The 21,231-nt window shown below is 39.1% G+C and overlaps 1 protein-coding gene across 7 annotated transcripts in view; it reads right to left on the reverse strand.

The window, feature by feature from the left end:
• The window catches only part of LOC129048673 (protein kinase C-binding protein NELL1-like), a 462,277-nt gene that overhangs the window by 143,512 nt on the left and 297,534 nt on the right, over window positions 1-21,231 (reverse strand). For all 7 annotated transcript variants that reach the window (XR_008511202.1, XR_008511203.1, XM_054524597.2 and 4 more), the window contains one exon: window positions 14,363-14,491. Coding sequence is in view for 5 of the 7 variants with exons in the window: in XM_054524597.2 (XP_054380572.1) it covers window positions 14,363-14,491 (129 nt within the window). In the remaining 2 variants the exon portion in view is untranslated. The remainder of the gene's footprint in view (window positions 1-14,362; window positions 14,492-21,231) is intronic.

Raw genomic sequence — 21,231 nt, forward strand, 5'->3', positions numbered from 1 at the left:
AGGAAGGGGAACATCACACTTTGGGGACTGTTGTGGGGTGGGGGGAGGGGGGAGGGATAGCATTAGGAGATATACCTAATGCTAAATTACGAGTTAATGGGTGCAGCACACCAGCATGGCACATGTACACATATGTAACTAACCTGCACATTGTGCACATGTACCCTAAAACTTAAAGTATAATAATAATTAAAAAAAAGAGAAATCACCCACTCTGCTATAGATTCCCAGAAGAGCAGCCCAGAAGGGAGAGCTAACTAAAGATTTTTGACAATCCTGAGAATTGCTATTCATCATAGCTTGTCAGAAATTGTGAAAGGATGCTCTGTTTACCCTCTGCACCAAAAAATGCTGAGTTGGCGTATCAGAAAGACTAATTCAGAGAAACTATTATTTCTGTGAAAGAAATTTGCAGAAGTCTAGAACTGGAGAAAATGGACAACTAACCAAATGTATCCTGGGGGGGAAAAAAGGATAACAGGAATCAACTGGAGTTATTTTTCCTCTGGGTCATTCTATAGGGCCATGAACTATTTCTGATGTCAGATGGGTCTGAGATTAAATCCTGACTCTGTCACATACTGTGTGATGAGCCTTGGTTTATTTATTGACCAATTACAGACAGGACTGAGGAAGATGACAGGTATTAAGACCTGATTAGCACAATGCCTGACACAAATGTTAGCTTTCCTTTTTTACCAAGAAAAACTTATCAAACACCTGGGAGTATCCCACATCATACCACCAGCTGTTCGTTTATTCAATGAATACTTACTGAGCACCCACTCTGTTCCAGGAACTATCCGAGGTGCTAGGGAAAAAACAATCTGCAAAACAGGCAACAATCCCAGTCTTCATAAGGCTTACATTCTGGCACTTGTAAAGAGAATGCTCATTTCCATTCCTTCCTCTCAAGCCTAAACAAGTAAACTTATTCTTTTTTCAGTCAAATGTAACACATGACTTCACACAATGCTGAAAGCATCAACATGTGAACTATAATCTATCTGACAAACCAAGTTTCTTTAGCTGGGCTCAGAAAGTTCCCTTTAGAGTTTTGAGGAGCCAGGTGTCAGCATCAAAAGACAAAATTCAGCATTCAGCAGTAGCAGGAAGAGTGATAAAGATCCAGAAATGAATGGGAAAAAGTCCCTGAATCTCTATAGCAGCTCCTCAGAAACTGTTAGTTAGCACTGGGCTTTCTGTAAATCCTTTCAATCCTAAAAAGAGAATGAGAGGTTTCTTACAAAGACGTGCAAGCTGTAACTGGAACACATTTCAAGGTGGCTTTTTCCACCTTAAAATTGGAAAAAAAATAACAAGATCTATCTACGAGATGCCAAATGTCTTAGTGGAAAGAATCCATAGAGCACTAAAGTTTATCCATGGAATCACACTCTTCTACCTTCATTTATTCATCAGTTCATTCAGAAAGTAACTAGTATATTCCAGGTGCTAGGCTGGGGATATAAAGATGAATCAGGAACAGCTCTGGCCTTTGAATAGCTCTTAACCTAAAAAATATGTTAAGAAAAAGTAATGAAGAGGCTGGGCGTGGTGGCTCATGCCTATAATCCCAGCAGTTTGGGAGGCCGAGGCAGGTGGATCACCTGAGGTCAGGAGTTCGAGACCAGCCTGGCCAACATGCAGAAACCCTATCTCTCCTAAAAATACAAAATTAGCCAGGGATGGTGGTGCATGCCTGTAATCCCAGCTACTCAGGAGGCCGAGGCAGGAGAATCCTTTGAACCTGGGAGGCAGAGGTTGCAGTGAGTCAAGATCGTGCCATTGCACTCCAGCCTGGGCAACAAAAGCGAAACTCTGTCTCAAAAAAAAAAAAAAGTAATGAAGATCCTGTTTGACAGACATTCTAATAAGGTTTGACAAAGTGCTACTAGAACCCAGAGGAGGGAGCCTCAAAGTCAGCCATTAGAGTTTTATTTGATAAAGATGAAATAGCCAGAGAATTGATTCTAAATTCACTTTTCATACAATATCCAATCTACTCCTCACACCCAATCAATGGATCCTGTGGGTTTCACCTCCTGCCCACATTTTCCATGTCCACCATTGCATCTTGTCTGGACTGCAGCAGCAGACTAACAACTGATGTCCCTGATTTGCTGCTACCTTCTGTCCTCCACTGAAGCCAGAATGATTTTTCAGAAATACAAACTGGATCTTATCACCTCTTTTAAAATCTCATCAACAACATTTCATTTCCTACTGAATCCAAATTTCACAAGGCCTACAATGCCTCCCAATTCTTTTTCTCTCTGCACTCAACACTCTCAATCTCCCACACTGAGCTGCAAACACACTAAATGCTCTTTTGCTTTTTGGTACCTCCAGGTTTTCAGTCACACTGCTCCAAACTTGTATATCAACCTCCTCTCTTCTCAGCCTCCCTCTAGTTTCTAATTCTATCTTATCCTACGGTCTCAGTGTGAATTTCCTATACCACCCCACACTTCTCCGTCAGACATTCAGCATTAATCATAGTCACTGTAGTCCTGATCTTTCAACCCACCCCCTCTTGACTGGTATCTTTCCTGCTAACTCCAAGAATTAGCCCTTCCCTTCCTCACTACTCATTGACACACACTCTGAACCATATATTTTAGGACTTACTTATATCTTATTGAACTTTATTATATTCAAATTTAACACCTATTGTGTGCTGGATTCTGCCTTAAATCTTTTCATTCCCCTTAGTTCTTATAGCAATTTATTTTTATTTTTCATTTTACTTTAAGTTCTGGGATATATGTACAGGTCGTGCAGGTTGGTTACATAGGTATACATATGCCATGGTGGTTTGCTGCACCTATCAACCCATCATCTAGGTTTTAAGCCCTGCATGCATTAGGTATTTGTCCTAATGCTCTCCCTCCCCTTGCTCTCCCACCCCCCAACAGGCCCCAGTGTGTGTTGTTCCCCTCCCTGTGTCCATGTGTTCTCATTATTCAACTCCCACTTATGAGTGAGAACATGTGGTGTTTGGTTTTCTGTTCCCGTGTTAGTTTGTTGAGGATGATGGCTTCCAACTTCATCCATGTCCCTGCAAAGGACATGATCTCATTCTTTTATAAGGCTGCTTAGTATTCCATGGGGTACATGTACTACATTTTCTTTACAGCAATTCTTTAAAAAGACAACAGAGATAAGTATTAGCACACTAATTTTACAAAGGGAAAATAATGAGAGGTGAAGTTCCCTGCCTAAGTTCACAAAACAATAATAAAGCCAGGATTTCTAAGCCAGGTACCCCAAATCTAAATCTAAACTTTCCATCAGACCTGTGTTATTCTTCTCTAATTGTTTACCCAGGCAAGCTTCACCAGGAAGCTGAGTTACAGCAGGCACTAACATACCAGCTGCAATAACAAAAGTACAATAAAAACTGAGAGAGTTCAATTCTCATTTCTGTCTGGATATTAGGTTTCTTGGAGATAGTTGAAAGGTATTATTTTTAAATACCCAAAAAAGTTTAAAGCGACTACATTTCTATTGCCATTTAAAGCTCTAAAACTTGGACTTGTCCCTGAAAAGCAGGGACGATTTTCCCTTCTGTTTTTTTCTTCTTCTCTTCCTTCTTTTTGCTACATAAAAATGCTGAGTACTATAAATAACATAATTTATGCATAATGTCTTTCAAGGAGATATGCTAAAGTCCTAAAATATTATTAAGTGAGCCAAAAAAAAGTCGCATCATGATTTCTTAAGGTGAAGGTACATCACTAAAAAATAATGTAAGGCCATACACATAGGCTTGGCTTCTGGGCACCATCCAGCCACAAGCAGAGCAAGATAGATTCACCTGGAAAAATGCCAGGTATCTGAGATATCAGAGGGAAGTATGATCAAGAATCAGATGCAGCCTGACTGCGAGAGTTTGGGGACAGACACCAAGCAAGGCCATGCAAGTTCATCCTTATGACCTCAACGATGCTTTATTTCCTTCTTACTCATCATAGCCATGTTTGAAAACTCATCGAGACAACAACTATTTCATTAAGAGGATGAGATGAAAATAAGCATAAATAAAAGTTCTAATTTTTTTTCCATAACCCAATGGATCCAGTTTTGCACCCACTGTGATACCAGCATCCTATATGCATATATACTGGCCTACAAAACAAAATTGAAACTTCTTAGCACATTCACAATGCTTTTCCCCATCCAACTATCAACCATATTTTTACTCTCATCTCCTACCAAAATCCTTTGGTCCAGACATGTCAAACTTCTCACTTTGAGCTTTTGCATCTGCTGATCCCCCTACTGAGAATGGCCTTCCTGCATACCTCTTCTTGCAGAATATCTCATTCTTAAGGACTCAATTCAAATGTCACTTCCTCTGGGCAGCCTGTGCAGACTCCCATTAGCAGAATGTATTGCTCTCACCATTGTATTCCTACAACACTATTTAAATCCTAGGATGGAACAAATCCTATTGTAATTTTCTTATCTTATACAAGGCTCTTTTCCCCCTTTTAAACTGTTAAGCTTCTTGAGGATACGATCTATGGCTTAATCATCTTTGGATTCCTGGAAGCCAACACAAGACCCAGCCACAGTAGATGGTCAATTAATTTTCACTTAAAGAATGAGACAAGACTCTGGGCCTGACCCTTTCCTTTATGCCTTTGGTAGGGCTGCAGTGTACAACCTTGCAGACTTTATACTGCATAATTCCAGCAGCTGCCACTCACCTAGACTACTACATAAATAATGCCCCGTGGAGTTGTACAACACAGAAGCCCCACTTTTATAAAGCCCACAATGGCTCCACACAAACTATGGCTCAATATACTCATTGGTAGATATATCTCTATGTTCAGAATATGGGTGGATGGATGGATAGACAGACAGATAGATTAGATATTTATATACGCCATGAAGATCTAAAGACCTGTGTTCTAGTGTTCTAGAACAAACACTGCCAATTATTAAAATAATATTTATTGTTGGTATAATAATGCATGATAATATAAATAATGTTACAGTACATGCCTATGCTGCTTTAGCCTTTGCAAAATGCTTTCACATTCAATATCTTATTTAGCTTCCACAACCAATTGGCAAAGTAAGGCCTTTATTTTGGCCTTGTTGAAAAGTCCTGTTTAGATCATGAAAGAAACCAAAACACAGAAGAATTGGGTGACTCTCCAATGTTACCCGGCTGCTAAATGATAGAGTCAGTATCCATCAAGATCTTCCTGTCCCTATTTCAATGTTTTTTGCTTTGTTTTTTACTACATCACTCCCCTGGGAGTTGTCAGGGGAAAAAAAATGGAGGGAAGAAAAATGTTAGAAAGCAGAAATATTTGAGGATAGCTGACCACCAAGACAAACTCCCAGGCAGAGACAATCTGCTTAGTCCTCTAAGCAGTTCTCTCTTCCATGTTCACATTACTTTAATTTTTACTTTCTTTTGCTATGCTGCTTGGAATTTAACGGTTTGAAGACTTTCTTAATTAACAAGCATCCTCTTTAAAGAATACATTTACCGCTGGTAATGTTAGCTGGATATCCATCATTTACAAATGTGTGTAAGCTTGTTCCATGAATTGCTTTCTTTCTAGCATAAAACTCATAACTGTAGCACGTGGGAAACTGTGAATTTTGCTTGGAAAGAAAGGAGATGGGTCACCTTGAGACATGAGGAATATTGAGGATAGAACAAATCCAAATGAGGTGATACAGTGGGGGCCACAGGGAAGCCTGGAGATAATGCAACAGGAAAGTGAAAGGGCCATGGTTAAGTAGTCAAATCCTATCTGGTCTCCAAGTGAGCAAGCTTCAGCACAATCAACTGAAGCTAGAACTCATTTATGGGGAAAAAGGAAATAAATAAAAAGTAAAAAGCTTATAATTAATGAGGAGATTTTTTTTTTCATTAAATAACTGGAAAAGCTGGCAAGATCAAAAAACCACTCACCAAAACAGATTTTTCTTTCCTCCTGGGCACACAGCTAGATGACATTTACCATCCTCTCTTGCAGTTAGATATAGCCACCATCTGAGTTCTGGTCAGTGAAATGTGATCAGCCCTGGCCCATAAAAACCTCCCACTGGTAACCTTCCATTCTTTTCCCCTTCCCTGGTGACCTTGGCAGGCACATACTGCCCGTGCTAGAACCACAAGAGGAAAGGAGCCAGGGTCCCTAAATCACGGTTTTGAGGGGAGCCACGTGTTAACCAGGAACATCCATTCGAAAATCTATAGAAAACCTATTTTCTATAAGCAGCTGATAAAATGATTTTTTGAAAAACTGTAATCTTTTCATCAAAATGAAGGGACAGCTACCCTCTTGTCATGTAGTGAAGGAAAGGCATTCTGTAGCAAATAAAGGCAGTGACGTTCATATGGAATAAAGTTAACAGGCAGCATTTCAGCATTACATGAACTGAGTATTAGCAAAAGTGAGCAGAAGCAGCCTCTGACCTACAAACTCTGCACTTTAAAAAGCAGCCCGTGAGCAATGCTAGTAAGATGAACTTGACATAAGAAAACAGTGTCAGATACAGAAAAGCACTTTCTTCCTTCCTTCCTCCCTTTCTTTCTTTAAACAAATATGTTTGTGTGTCTATAATGTACCATGCACTATTTTAGGTGCTAGAGATAGTGAATAAAATAAAATTACTGCCCTCATGCAGTTTATATTCCAAAGGGGTTAAGTCAGATAATAAACCTTTAAACAGAAAAACACAAATATGAAAACAACACAATTTTAGAGAATAAGTGCTACAAAGAAAATACATTAAATCAAACTCAAATGGTATAGGGAGTAACTGATGATACGAGTAGGGCTAATTTAGCCAGCGTGGTTAGGAGAGATCTTTCTAAAGAAGTGACATTTGAACTACATATTGAACAAGGCCTAGAAAGCAGATTTGGAAAGATCTGAGTGAAGGGCCTCCCAGGTTGAGGAAAGAACTACTGCACAGGCCTATTGGAGGGACACAAAGAATTCCAGTGTGATGGGAAAAGAGTGAACACTGGAGACAGTGAAACAAGATGAATTTGGAGAAGTAGGCAGGTTCCAGTTCACATAGGGCCTGACACAGGACCAAATTTGGGTATTATTCTAAGAGGCATGGGAGCTTTGAGACAAATTTCAACAGGAGAGTAGCATAATCTGCTTATACCTTAAAAAGCTCACTTTAAATATGTTTGAAGATGGACTATGGTGGGCAAGAGTGGATGCTACCGGGATCACTAGCCAAAAGATAAAGGAAGCTTGGTCTAGGGTGGTAGTGGTGAAGACAGCAAGACATGAGTGAATTTGTGATTAATTTTGGAAGTAAGGCTAACAGGACTTTCTGATGTAGCAGATGTTGGGGATAAAGAAAAGAGTGGAATCAAGGACGATGTCTATGTCTTATGACCTGAGCAACTAAGTGGATGTACCCTTACCCAAAATTGGGAGAAAAGCATCTGATTCTCTGTTTTCAAGACCCTGGAACTCAGGATATCTTTGTAGTACAATACTTCAGCTACATGAAGATCACGATGCTACATAGATCATGATGTTCACACATTTTATAAAATGCAAAGTATTTAAATGCAAAAAATGTAAAAAAAAAAAAAAGTTACCTAAGTATTGGATAATTAGAAGCATAATTAAGCAAACTAGCCCATTTCCCCCATACAATCTCTTAACTAAGAATTGCAGGGTCTTGTTTCCCTAGAAGTTCATTCACATGAGTCTCTGTGTCTAGTAAATATCTACCCCCTGGGCTTCTATGAACTGGCCGGAAAACCTCATCAATGCCTACACCACTTCTGTCACAAAGAAATAACTAAAAATTCTGCACATATCTTGCAAATAAATTCTTGAAGCATGAAGCATGGTAAAAAAATAAAATAAAATAAAACAAAACAAAACAAAAACAAAACAGTGATATTTGAACTTCCATCCTGACCACTGTCCCAGTTGGTTTGACTGGGGTTCATTCCTAAGGACGGAGCTTAGGAATTTACCCCTTCTTTTAACCTAGGTGGAATAACCAGGATTTGAATTTGAACTTTATTTTTCTTTGTGTTATACTTTCAAGAAGAAAATCATGTGTGTGTGTCGGGGCAGGGGGCGGCAGCGGGTGGGGAGGTGGTGATTAAGAAAATTTCAAGTGGGTGGGAGAGCAGGAATAGATGCACTTTGGCTAAGTAGCCTAGGAAATAACAAAGCGGAGGCAGAGAAAAGCCAAGCCCAGGAACAAGACTCAGCTGCATCTCCTGCTGGGAGAAAGGTGACATGTTAGTTATCCTGAACAAAGCAAAGGCTAGGAATCTCTGTGCCTTGGAAAGGGGAGGTGGGGATTGACAGATACCTGGGTGCTGGAAGATCTCTCCATTAGTGACGCAGGCTAATGAGAAAACAGAAAAAAAAAGATACCCCAAGGTATTCTTATCTCAAGCATTCTGAATACCTGGAAATAATGGGAGCAGGAGTTAAGAATTAAGGTTTTCCCGACAATGACCAATCAGAAGAGGCTTTTGATCTCTACTAGGGTTTGAATGTTTGTCCCCTCCAAAATTCATGTTGAAATTTAGTCACCATTGTAACAATATTAAGAAGTGGAACTTTTAAGAGGTGATTAGGCCATGATGGCTCTGCCCTCATATAAAAAGGCCAGTTCTGGCCCCCTCTTGCCCACTTCTTGCTCTTCTGCCTTCCACCTGTGATGATGAATCAAAAGGGCCCTCACCAGATGCTGGCGCCTTCATTTTGGACTTCTTAGCCTCCAGCATCATGAGAAAATAAATTTCCATTCTTCGTAAATTACCCAGCCTCAGGTGTTCTGTTACAGCGGCATGAATGGACTAAAGCAATGCTTTGCTGTCTAAAGTAGAACTTTAGGAGACTGAAGCCCACACTTGAAAAGAAACTGGGCTATGTAGATCATGATTTTCACACATTTTATAAAATGCAAAATATTTAAATGTAAAAGAAGTTACCTAAATATTGGATAATTAGAAGTGTAATTAAGTAAACTAGCCCATTTCCCCTACACAATCTCTTAATTAAGAATTTGCAGGATCTTGTTTCTATAGAAGTACATTCACATTAGTCTCCACGTCTAGTAAATATCTACCCACTTAGCTATTCTGTGGGCTGTGTTCTGTTTGAACTCTGATCTCTCTACCACTTTCCCAGCCTCTTACCATTCTAAGGGTCAGACCCTTCACCACCACCTCTAGTCATATGAAAGAAGTTATAAATCACCTTGCTAATCAGCTGCTCTGTTTCAGACATGTCAGTTTTGTTACATGAAATTATTAAATTCATACCAATTCAGGTCATTTTTTTCCAAAATATTTCCTTGAATACAATTCCACTTGTGTTTTTCCAAGGAAGGAACGAGTTCACCTATACAATATTACGCTTGGTGCCCCACTGCTAACAATATGCACCTGGAAGAATTGATGAACCCTAGTCCTTCCATCTAAATGTATTCTCCCCTGCTACCTGCCAATTTGGTCTTTTTCTCTTTCTCAAAGTATTGGTCTCAATGAGCACACACTCCTGCAATTCCAAGAAAGATCCTCATAAACATTAATGATTTAAGTAAATAATAATGGTAATAATAACTGTGATCTAGTCAATATTTAGTGAATACCAGACAATTTGCTAAATTTCTGACATGCACTGTTTCATTATCATCTTAATTGGGAAATCCATTTACCATGTTGAATTTGGCATGACAAAACACTACTTTATAACTTGTGGTCTGTAAAAATCTGTTGCTTGGCAGCAGTGCCAGAGCAAACTCCTGATGACTCAACAATTTGTACTTTGATAACTCCCAATGCTTGTTCTATTAAAAACTACTTTCAGTTGTGAGCTCTGAATTTTGCTATCCTTCTGAACCCACAAGATTTGGATCCATTAATTCGGGGAGACATATCAGTAGGCTTATGCTATTACGCACAAGGTAGTATAACTCCCCACCCCCAAATCCTACAAATGTCAGTGGCATACAAGATTATTTCTCACTCATGCCACATACCCATCACCTGTCAGTTGTCACACGGTTCCATGTCATCTTCATTCTGGGATGTCAGCTAACGGAGAAGCCCTGACCTGGAACATTGCCAGTTTTTGTTTCAGGGAGAAAAGAGAATGATGTGGAATTCTGCAAAAGCTCCTTGAGGTTCTACTCTGAAACTACATGTCATGTCCACTCACATTTCATTAGCCAAAACTGATGTCGGCAAAATCAGGTGGGTAACCAACATTTTGAACACTAGCACAGTACTGGAACAGTGTGGGTAGTGGAAGAAGAGGGAGCAGCTAAGTCAGGCAGAAAGCTCTGGAGTAGAAATGAGTTGAGGATGATCTTTTTACTTCATTTCTCTGAATCCCCTTGTCTGTACTCATAAAATGGAGTTAATGTGGCCAACGCTGCAACTTTCTCACAGATTTATTGTAACGTTCAAAAAGTGTAACATATAAAAGGAGTCTGAAAAATTCAAAACACTCTGCAAGTAAAAGGTATTATCATTTAATGTTAATTGTAGTGCTTTCCCCACCTGACAGATGGCATGATGTGTATGATATTACATTGTTCTTTATGCTTCTAAGTAACTTTTTATTACAGGAAGAAAAAGTTTATGAGACTCTATCTAGATAGACTCCAAATTCAAGAGTAGGACCCCTATTGCTATACTTTCCTCAGACACTACTTCTAATGCATCAGAAACTACTTAAGACCAACCTGTTGAAAATGTCATTACAAAGGGAAAAAGCCTCAGCCGACAAGATTCCTAAAACATTAAAATCCATCTAGAGCAGTTTTCAAAATGGAGAATGTTCCTGCTGAAGTCAGAAGAGGCAAAATGAAACAGCCTCCTGTGAATTGTATCATACCTGACAAAAGTTCTTATTATCTTCTATTCATTGGCCAGGAGTTCAGCTATCTTGTCTACGGCAGTTTCCACGACAATCTCTACAGAGCAGGAGCCCATAATACGCCACCTCTCTGCTTCTACCTTAGGAAGTTAAGGAAATTGAAAGCCTTTTGTGCTTCCTTTTCCACTGAGAGGCTGAACAGGCTTTTTAAGATGGCCTGGACGATGTGTGTAATATTTTGTTTTAATTTGCAAGCCAGTCTTGTTCACTGTGGCTTTTATCGTATGAGTCATTTTCATCCCATTTACTCAAAGTAAAAATAACTTGCTTCAAGCAGCTCATAAGTATTTACTTCTTTCTAGGCTGTGGAGAGACAATGAATGCAGCCTCAGAGAGTCTCTGTTCCTAGGAGGCACTTGGCCACCTGTAAGCTTGTCTACCCGATCACTTCAAAGGGCAATTCTTGGGAGAGAGCTGGGGAAATGGCCTCCATGACCATTTATCTCATTTAATTCATCTAAATGTAATCATCAAAGAATGGTTGCTAAAACCCTATTTTGTTGAGGTAACCGGCAAAGCTCATTTGGTTTCATGAAGACAAACCTCTTCTCCAGCTCCAGGGAATAAACACAATTAGCCCAAACCAGTGACAGCCATCTCATTCTCTTTTCTCAAACATTTGTCTAGAAGTGTGTGTGTGGTGAAGATAGAAGTGATGTAACCTGGGTCTGAAAAATAACACAGAGGAAGTCTTCTGCATGTGGTTATGGTGGTAATAGGGGTAGAGTGGGGGAATGACTTTCTACAAAGGACTTCCTTTGAGCATAAAATGACAGAACCTCACACAGACAAGGTTTTTAAGCCCTGCGCCTTCCTCTCTTCCTTGCTTAGGATGCTGCTGTGAGAGTACCATGCTTAGAGCTGTGGAAGTCATCATGCAATCATGGAAACATAAGCCCAAAGATCAAAGTTCAAATGCTGAAGATGGCAGAAGGAATGAGAGAAAGGCATCTGCTCTAAATGTTGGCATTCACTCTAATGGGTTCTCTGTGCCTCCCAGCCGGATGCCCAGTATTTGACCCCTGCTTTAACCCATGAGCTATGTTCCTACATGCTAGGAGGGGTCCAGTGTTTAGCCATTTCTCCTTAGGTGCTATCCTTCTCTCCAAGAACACATCCCCTGGAGCTTATGGAAAGTCTCCATACAACACGGAAATGACTGAAGCCCAGTCACATTGCCATTACCCAACAGCAATAGCACCACAATGCAAACTGGCCTAAGGCCAGGCTCATACACTGAGCTAAACAGGAGCATGCCCAAGAAAACAGTGATTCAGACCTAAAATCCACTCAACATTATAAAATAAGGCCTCACAGAGAAAGAGCAGGTTGATATTGCAGATGGCTCCTCATGGAGCCGGTCTTTTGTAATAAAAAATGATATGAATGAGACATGAATCAAAGAATCCCAAACAGCATTAGCACCGGCAGTTTTCTCCCATATTCTGCCGGGTCTCAATAGAGAAGTGGGACCAGGAATGGTGGCTATGCTGATTTCAACGAACAACTAAAAGGTCTGCCAGTGGCATAATCAGGATTCACATTGTTTTTGAGGTTTCTTCTATCATTTTTATAATTGTTTGAAGTCTATCCCTGCATACAGGAAAAGGTAAGAAAGTAAATATTTTAGACCATTATGTGGCTTACAAGATTTTTCCATGGTAAATAGTGGGAATATTCACATTTTTAATTTTTAAAATTACTTAAATTTTCTGATAGAAAATAGCATAAGGTAAGATCTAAACATAAATATTCATATGAAGTATTGAAATTGATACTCCCATCACCCCAAATTAACAAATAACTAAGATGTATTAAAGAGTAGATGAAAGGTTCATAAGCAAAGGGGCAGTTTCATTCTCCCAAGTGGCATGTCTCCTTAAAACTTCAAATCCATAAAACAAGCCAAAAAAAAAAAACGGTGAAAAATAAGAAGACAAAATTATCACATATTATTAGAATATATTGTTAATACAAATTATGGTAGTAACAAAGAAAGTCTTCCAGAAGAAATGAAAAAAACAGATGGTTCCTACAAGGTACTGGTCTCTAGTAGTAATAAGATACATCCTCTTGACGACTAGAGGTCTTTAGTCAAAGCCAAAAAGTTAAGCAGGGATTAACAACATATAGTCATTCCTGGGTATATGCAAGGAATTGGTTCTAGGCCCCTGTGTATACACAAATCTACACATACTCAAATGCCAAAGTAGGCTCTGCAGAACCCACTGTATGGGAAAAGTTGGCCCTCCATAAAGGCAGGTTTATATCCCATGAATTCTGTATTTTTGACTTGTGTTTGGTTGAAAAAAATTCATGTATAAGTCGGCGTGTAAAGTTTAAACCCGTGTTGTTCAAGGGTCAACTATGAGATAGCAGACAAGAAAGAAATTTACCGTTACTATCACCATTACTATTTACCATTACAGGAAATACTGTCTTTACCTTTAGAATACCTGACCTATTTGAGAGCCAAACCACTTAGAGGAAAGTGACCAGGATTTTGCAGCATTCGTTGAAGACAACTACCCAAATCATCATGGTGCAATATATTATTAATGAAGACAACAGGAATAATTGGAAGCAGAACAAACAGAAAAATAGCCCAGCCATCACTTTGCTTATTAAAGCTTTTGCAAACTGGTGGAAGGGAGCCATGAGCACGTTGGAAATGGATGGGCTCAGATATTATGATACTATACATACAGACCAGGTGGAACTAACTCCCACTCCTCTGGCATGTTAAGGTTATAGAGATGTGCAGTGCTCACCACTAGCAGGTTGCAGTACTGAGCCTGAAAAAACGGTGCTCTCTTAAGACAGAGGAGTTGTTCTCTCTAGGGCAGAAATGTGGGTCATTGATGCTTGAGACCACCATCCCATTGTAATGGCATCAGCCCATGTGCCAAAGTTATGAGTCCCTCCATCACTGTGACTTTTAGTAGAGATTGGGAATTGGCAATGCATGAATCAGTCATTAAGACACCCACCAAAAAGAATAAAAACCTGATCTTCTCAGGTCAAGGAGACAGCAGCCTAGTATGAGTTAATGTCAAAGTATCATTCGAAAACAGAATCCACCATGTAGATTTAATTAAATATGAAGATGGCAATCTCACCAAATAAGAAAACAGAATATGAGTGTCTATGGTTGATCTAGTGATTGTTATATACACAGCAGCAGAACATGGGATTTGATATGTCCCTGTTGCCTTTGTTTCTTTGCTGTGTTTCCTAACTACCTTCAAAGGTCTTGCTTTCTCATGCTACTGAGCAGCATGGATAAACCAGAAGAACAGAGAACCCTCAGCAATTGATATGATTTCTTATAGGATTGCATAGGACCACAGCCAAGTGATAGTTTTCACTCTTTAACCACATCTACCAGGCATACACTTCTTAGTCAACCTCTCACAAGTGACTTCATTAAATAGCTTACTTACCTTCACAGTAGGCAGAGTCTCCCTGGACAGAAATGTAACCACTCTTGCACTCACAAGTAGCTTTTGTATTCCAGTTTTTGCACTCTGAGTTTTCACCACATTTAGGTCCTTCTGCACAAAAGTTATGACCTAGAAAAAACAAAGCTGTACATCAGAAAAGGAGGAAATAAAGTAACTCCCCAAAATAAAGTTTGTAACATTTTTTATTATATGTCACTATGCAGGAAAATACACTTTGGCAGTATGCAAGGATAAACTGGATAGGAGAGTGGCAGAATAGATATAGGAAACTTTGGGCTGTCCCAGGCATAAGAGGCTTTCCTCCACCCATACTCAAATTTGCTGAGGCTGTTCCTACCTGAATGCTTTTATCCATGCTGATCCTGCATCCTCTTCTCACTACATTCTTACATGACTACTCTTTTTATAATTGTTTTCTTTTAAAATTTATAATACAAAAAGTAATAAAATTAATATATATGAATATATAAAATAAAATGAATACAAGCAGATTATCAAAACTGCTTAATTGTACCTCCCCAATGAATCTCCCTCCCAGCCACTAGAGATAACTATCCTCAATTTTGAGCTAATCACTCCCTTGAAGCTTTTTATAGCTTTACTACATATTTGTGTTTATGCCTAAACAATATACCATTTAGCTTTGCCCATTTTAAACTTCATATGAGGGAAATCTTACTGTACATATCTTCTATGGTATGCTTTTTTAAAAAATATTTTATATCCATAGGTTTTTGGGGAACAGGTGGTGTCTTGTTACATAAGTTCTTTAGTGGTGATTTGTGAGATTTTGGTGCACACATCACCCAAGTAGTATACTCTGCATCCAATTTGTAGTCTTTTACCTCTCAATCCCATGCCCCTTTCCCCCTAAATTCCTAAAGTCCATTATGTCATTCTTATGCCTTTGCATCCTCATAACCTAACTCCCACTTATGAATGTGAACATATGAGGGTTGGTTTTCTATTCCTGGGTTACTTCACTGAGAATAATAGTCTCCAATCTCATCCAGGTTGCTGTGAATGCCATTAATTCATTCCTCTTTATTGCTGAGTAGTATTCCATCATCTATATCACAGTTTCTTTATCCACTCACTGATTGATGGGCATTTGGGTTGGTTCCACGTTTTTGCAATTGTGAATTGTGCTGCTATCAATACGCATGTGCAAGCGCCTTTTTCGTATAACGAGTTCATTTCCTCTGGGTAGATACACAGTAGTGAGAATGCTGGATCAAATTCTACTTTTAGTTCTACTTTTAGTTCTTTCAGGAATCTCCACACTGTTTTCCATGGTGGTTGTGCTAGTTTACATTCCCATCAGCAGTGTAGAAGTGCTCCCTGTTCACCACATCCATGCCAACATCCATTTTATTTTTATTATACTATGGTGTGCTTTTCTCTATTCATCCACGTGAATGCCTTTAGCTATGGGTTCATTCATTCAACAAAGGATTTAGAATATTATATAAACTTAGTTGACAAAACAGGAGGATCAGCACCAATTTTGAAAGACATTCCAGTGAGTAAAATGCCATCGGACTGTACTTTTAAACACATTGGGAAACAAAAATAATTTGTGTGACTCACTTATTGCAATATTCGCTTAATGGCCATAGTCTGGAACTGAACCCACAATATCTCCAGGGTGTGCCTATACTATGGATGGACATTTGAGCTATTTGCAGGTTTTCACTGACAAACAAAGCTGCTAAAAAACATTCTTAAACATGCTTCCTGGGGCATATTCTTTAGCCACATGTTCAACATTTTCTTTGCTTAACACTCTTTCTTGCTCCCTGCTACTTCTTCCAAGAAATTTTTCTTCCTAATATAGCCTTTAGAAGTTCCTTCAGTATCTTTTGATAGTGACTGTGCTCAATTTCAATTTGTCTAAATGTGTCTTTAGACTATCTTCATACTTAAAAAATAGTTTTACTGGGTATACAGTTATTTTATCTCAACATTTTGAAAATGTCATTCCATGTTTTCTGGCTTCTATTATTGCTGCTGAGTCACTTATTAATCTAATAGTCATTCCTTTATATGTGGCAACCCCTTTCTCTGTGGATGCTTTTAAGATCTTTTTTATTTGTGTGTTAGGTTGGGTTTTGTTGTTATTTTGAGACAGAGTCTCACTCTGTTGCCCAGGCTGGAGTGCAGTGGCACAATCACTGCTCTTTGCAGCCTCGGCCTCATGGGCTAAAGTGATCCTCCCACCTCGGCAACTGAGTAGCTGGGACTAGGTGGGTCACCTAGAACTAGGGATTAGGTGGGCCACCAGGCCCCCCAGTTATTTATATATTTTTTTTTTTTGGAGAGATGAAGTCTCACTATGTTGCCCAGGCTTGTCTCAAACTCCTAAGCTCAAGCGATTTCCCCGCCACCTTGGCCTCCCAAAGTCCTGGGATTACAGGCATGAGCCACCACACCCAGCCTGGTTGGGGTTTGTTTTGTATTTTTCTGTTTTAATCTAAGATATGTAGGTATAAATGTATTTGTATTTAGGATTTGGGGGGATTCTTGAATCTGAAAGATGATGAAATTTTTCATCATTTTGGAAAATTCTTAGATATTCTCTCTTCAAACATTCCCTTTCCACATTTTTCTCTATTTTGTCTTTGTGGAATTCCAATTAGATAAATGTTCTTTCTTCTCAAGCTCTCATCTGTGTTATTTAGACTTGCTTTCATATCTTCTGTTTCTTTTCCTTTATGGTGAATTCTGTATCATTTCGAGATGTATCTTTCAGTTTATTAATTCTGTCTTGAGCTGTGCTATATTCTGTGTCACCCACATCATTTTTAATTTCACTTACTGTATTTTTATTTTTAGAATCCTATTTGATTCTTTTTCAATCTGCTTAGTCAAATTTGATAGTCTCTTATTCCTTCATTTTTTAAATTTCCTTTTTAAAAAATTCCTTTAAACATTTACATATAAATATTTTATATTGGTAATTCTAATATCTTCAGGCTTTGCGCATCTAATTTTGCCATTTGTTGTTTATGCTGAGTAGCACGCATGATAGCTTATTCTCTTGTGTTTTGAGTTATTCTTTTATCTGTAAGCTCATATTTTTTGGAATTTAATGTGTGAGATTTGAGGTTTTGGTTTTTAAACTGCATTTCTTCAGAGAGGATTTGTGTTTCCTTCTGTCAGGGGTCTGAGGGAACTATCAACCCAAGATGACTTTCAACTACATTTTTGTCTTAGTGCTTGAAGGTTGAGCCACACAGGTGGAATAAAGTCTTGCCCTAAGCTTTTAGGAACGCAAGATTTTCTCCTCTAGACCTCTATCTAGAGTCAAGACTGACAGGCAAGTCTCCTTGGGCAGAGTGGATTTTTCCTAGCTCACCCATGGAGGGACTCACCCTTTAAAGTTCTTGATTTATATGTTTCTCATACTAGCCCCAGGCTGTCTCCTGTCTGCTTACACAGTGTCCATTAGAAGCCATATTTTAAATCACCAGAGACTAGAAATTGCACTAAGCGTGAATGTCAACTCCACTGTACTGGCTTATTTCAACGGAATCACCCTCTTTCTATATTCTGGTCTCCAGTTGTTGTTTTTTTTCTCCCTCTTACTGCCATATCCACCAAATGTTCCAGAAAGTTGTTTCTATATTATGCAGCATTTTAGGTGAACTAGAAGGAATAGGTAATATCTACCATAAAATTTGCGAAGTTCAAATATGATAAAGTATATAAAGAGGCTTTATCATCTTTAAGTCAGTACTTTTAGTAAACAATAATTATGCTATATCACATACTGTGATCTCATAGAAAACAATGGATCTAGAAGTCAGGAGATCTAATTTATAATTTAGGGTCTGCAGCTAACAAACAGTATAAATCACTTTGCTTTTCTAGGTATGTATATGGGTAACAGATGAAATTAGTAATTTTTTTTTTTTTTTTTTGAGACGGAGTCTCGCTCTGTTGCCCAGGCTGGAGTGTAGTGGCGCGATCTCAGCTCGCTGGAAGCTCCGCCTCCCGGGTTCACGCCATTCTCCTGCCTCAGCCTCCCAAGTAGCTGGGATTACAGGCGCCCACCACGATGCCTGGCTAATTTTTTGTATTTTTAGTAGAGACGGGGTTTCACCATGTTAGCCAGGATGGTCTCAATCTCCTGACCTCGTGATCCACCTGCCTCGGCCTCCCAAAGTGCTGGGATTACAGGCGTGAGCCGCCGCACCCAGCCTGAAATTAGTAATTTTTAAACTGTGTTCCTCAGGGCCCTAGGCACAGATGAGTTGTTATACAGGGTTCAAGTCCTCTGCCTCTGATTCAAATAGAATAGTTATGCTTTTATATTTTTGACATATTGATCATGGTTGTTTTGTTTTGTTTTGAAACGAAGTCTCACTCTGTCACCCGAGCTGGAGTGCAGTGGAGTGATCTCAGCTCACTGCAAACTCCACCTCCCGGGTTCAAGCGATTCTCCTGCCTCAGCCTCCAGAGTAGCTGGGACTACAGGCGTGTACCACCATGCCCGGCTAATTTTTGTATTTTTAGTAGAGACGGGGTTTCACTATGTTGGCCAGGCTGGTCTCTAACTCTTGACCTCATGATCCGCCAACCTCAGCCTTCCAAAGTGCTGGGATTATAAGCATGAGCCACCGTGCCTGGCCCATATTGATCATGTTAATTACAGTTTCTGGCTTAAAAATATGGAAATCACTCCACTAGATAAAGTCAATTCCTTTCAGTGATAACATTCTAGAACTATTTTTCTTTGAAATAAAATTTTAAACCAACAATATTTGGAGAATTCTTATTCTGAAAGATAATAATATTGTTATTAAATAATAATGATAAATTTCATGCACCTATAATATGCCTGGCATGCTGGATGTTTTAAATGGGAATAATAATATACACCTTTTAATATGTTGTTGAGAAACTTAAATGGGCTAATCCATGTAAGGCACTTGAAACAGTTCCTTATACCTATTAAAGAGGTCAGTCAATGGTGGCAACTAATAATGATGATGATATTTTCAACAATGATGACTAAAGTTCAAAATAACTTAATGCTGTTATCCTCAACTTCAAGGTAAAAAGTACAAATTCACAAATCTCTAGGTAGTAAGTGGAGATGCCAGGGCTCTAAATTAGGTCTGGCTAACTCCAAAGCCCATGTGCTTCTCACTATGTCATATATCCTCTCAGATAGTAAAACCTGGTGATGAAAAGTGAAAGAGGTAACCACTCTTTTGGACATTAGAGAGTAGAGGCATAGGCCTAGATGAGTTACATCCAGCCTCACTACTTATGACCTGTTAACTGGTGATTGCCTTAGTCAAAAATCAGAGCAAGAGTCTAACTGGCTGGAAATCTGAAACCTCTGACAGTTGACAACACTTCTATAAGGGCTTGAGAGGCTTACAATAATCATTAAAACAAGTAGTGCTTGATGTTTTTCCTACCAAAGGGGTACTTTTAGGCATCACATGTCTCTCTTCCAAAGGAGGAGCCTGGACTTCACTTCCCATGTCTGAATCGATCAATAATTAGACTAAATGGTCACATTTTCCTTCATTAGGAAACTTGACTCAATGGCACATGTGCATCCTTTATCACACGTATTCCTTGTCTGTGTTTCTTTTCTCTTTATTTCCAGGAGACTTTAACTGTCCTTTTCTTTCCATATGCATCTGACAGCCTGGAACAAAGCCCTTCAAACAGTGTTGATTTTCCAATGCGTATGTTTCTATTAAGCATGTGCCATGTCAAACCATGATGCCAGGAGTTGAGTAAATTGTATTTCAAGGACAGTGAAGGGCCGGTGAGACAAACTGACCTTCATGTCAAATCCGCTTTGATTATGACTAACCATTCTTCTCAAAAATGTGTTTTTTAAATTAATGGAGGCCTTTATTCAAGCAATATTCATTCCATGCCCACTTACCTTTCTGCACAAGTGAGTGAATAATCATTCACTCAATATTTATGGGGCCTCTACTCTGTGGGCTGCAGCACCACATAATTATCTGGAGACACTTCAAAAATGTTTAAGATATTCTCGCCCACAGAGAAATTACAATCCCTAAGGGGCAATAAACCACCTATGGCCTCAATCAAGGCAATCTTTGTTAAGTCAGATGTGAGCAGGAAAAAATGTCATAGTGTTTCAAAGAAGGATAAATCATTTCAAGATAACAAAAAACTATAATAGATAGAAACTTGAGAGGAGCAGGACACAGATCCTAGTGGGAGAAATGGAATGCCAACCAAAGAAGAAGAAAGAAGAAGGAGTAAATTTGGAGAACCCCAAATAATCTGCTACAGATGTAATAACAGCAATAATTAACACTTGTTGAATACATACTATGTGCTAGGCACTTGGCTAAGTGTTTTACATACATTATCCCATTTAATCTTATAACAATTATATGAAGCTGAATTATTATCCCCATTTTACAGATGTGGCAACTGAAGTTAAAGGAAGGTAGTGAACTTGTGGAAGGTACACAGAGCCATAGTCCAACTGAGGGTGGAGTTCTTAATCACTGTCCTCTTCCACTGTTCTCCTAAGAACAACAAATTTTAAGCACCTAGCACATGTGCAGGCATTATACCAGACAATAGGAATATAGCAAAAAATACCATAAACATGCCCTCATTCGTCCTACATTCTAGCAGAGGGTGACTGTCTTTGAGCATTGGGTTACAAGGGTATATCATGACGGAGAGGGGCAAGGTGCTCTAGGAATGTATGCAGAGAAGAAACCTAACACAACGTTTTAAAGAAGAGATTTGAAGGATGAGTGAGGCTGGCTGGACAAAGAATAAGAGTTACAAATGCTTAGAGCAGCATGGGCCCATGATATGTACAAAGAAAT

This window comes from Pongo abelii, chromosome 9 (assembly GCF_028885655.2).
Source record: "Pongo abelii isolate AG06213 chromosome 9, NHGRI_mPonAbe1-v2.0_pri, whole genome shotgun sequence".
NCBI classification, from domain to species: Eukaryota; Metazoa; Chordata; class Mammalia; order Primates; family Hominidae; genus Pongo; species Pongo abelii.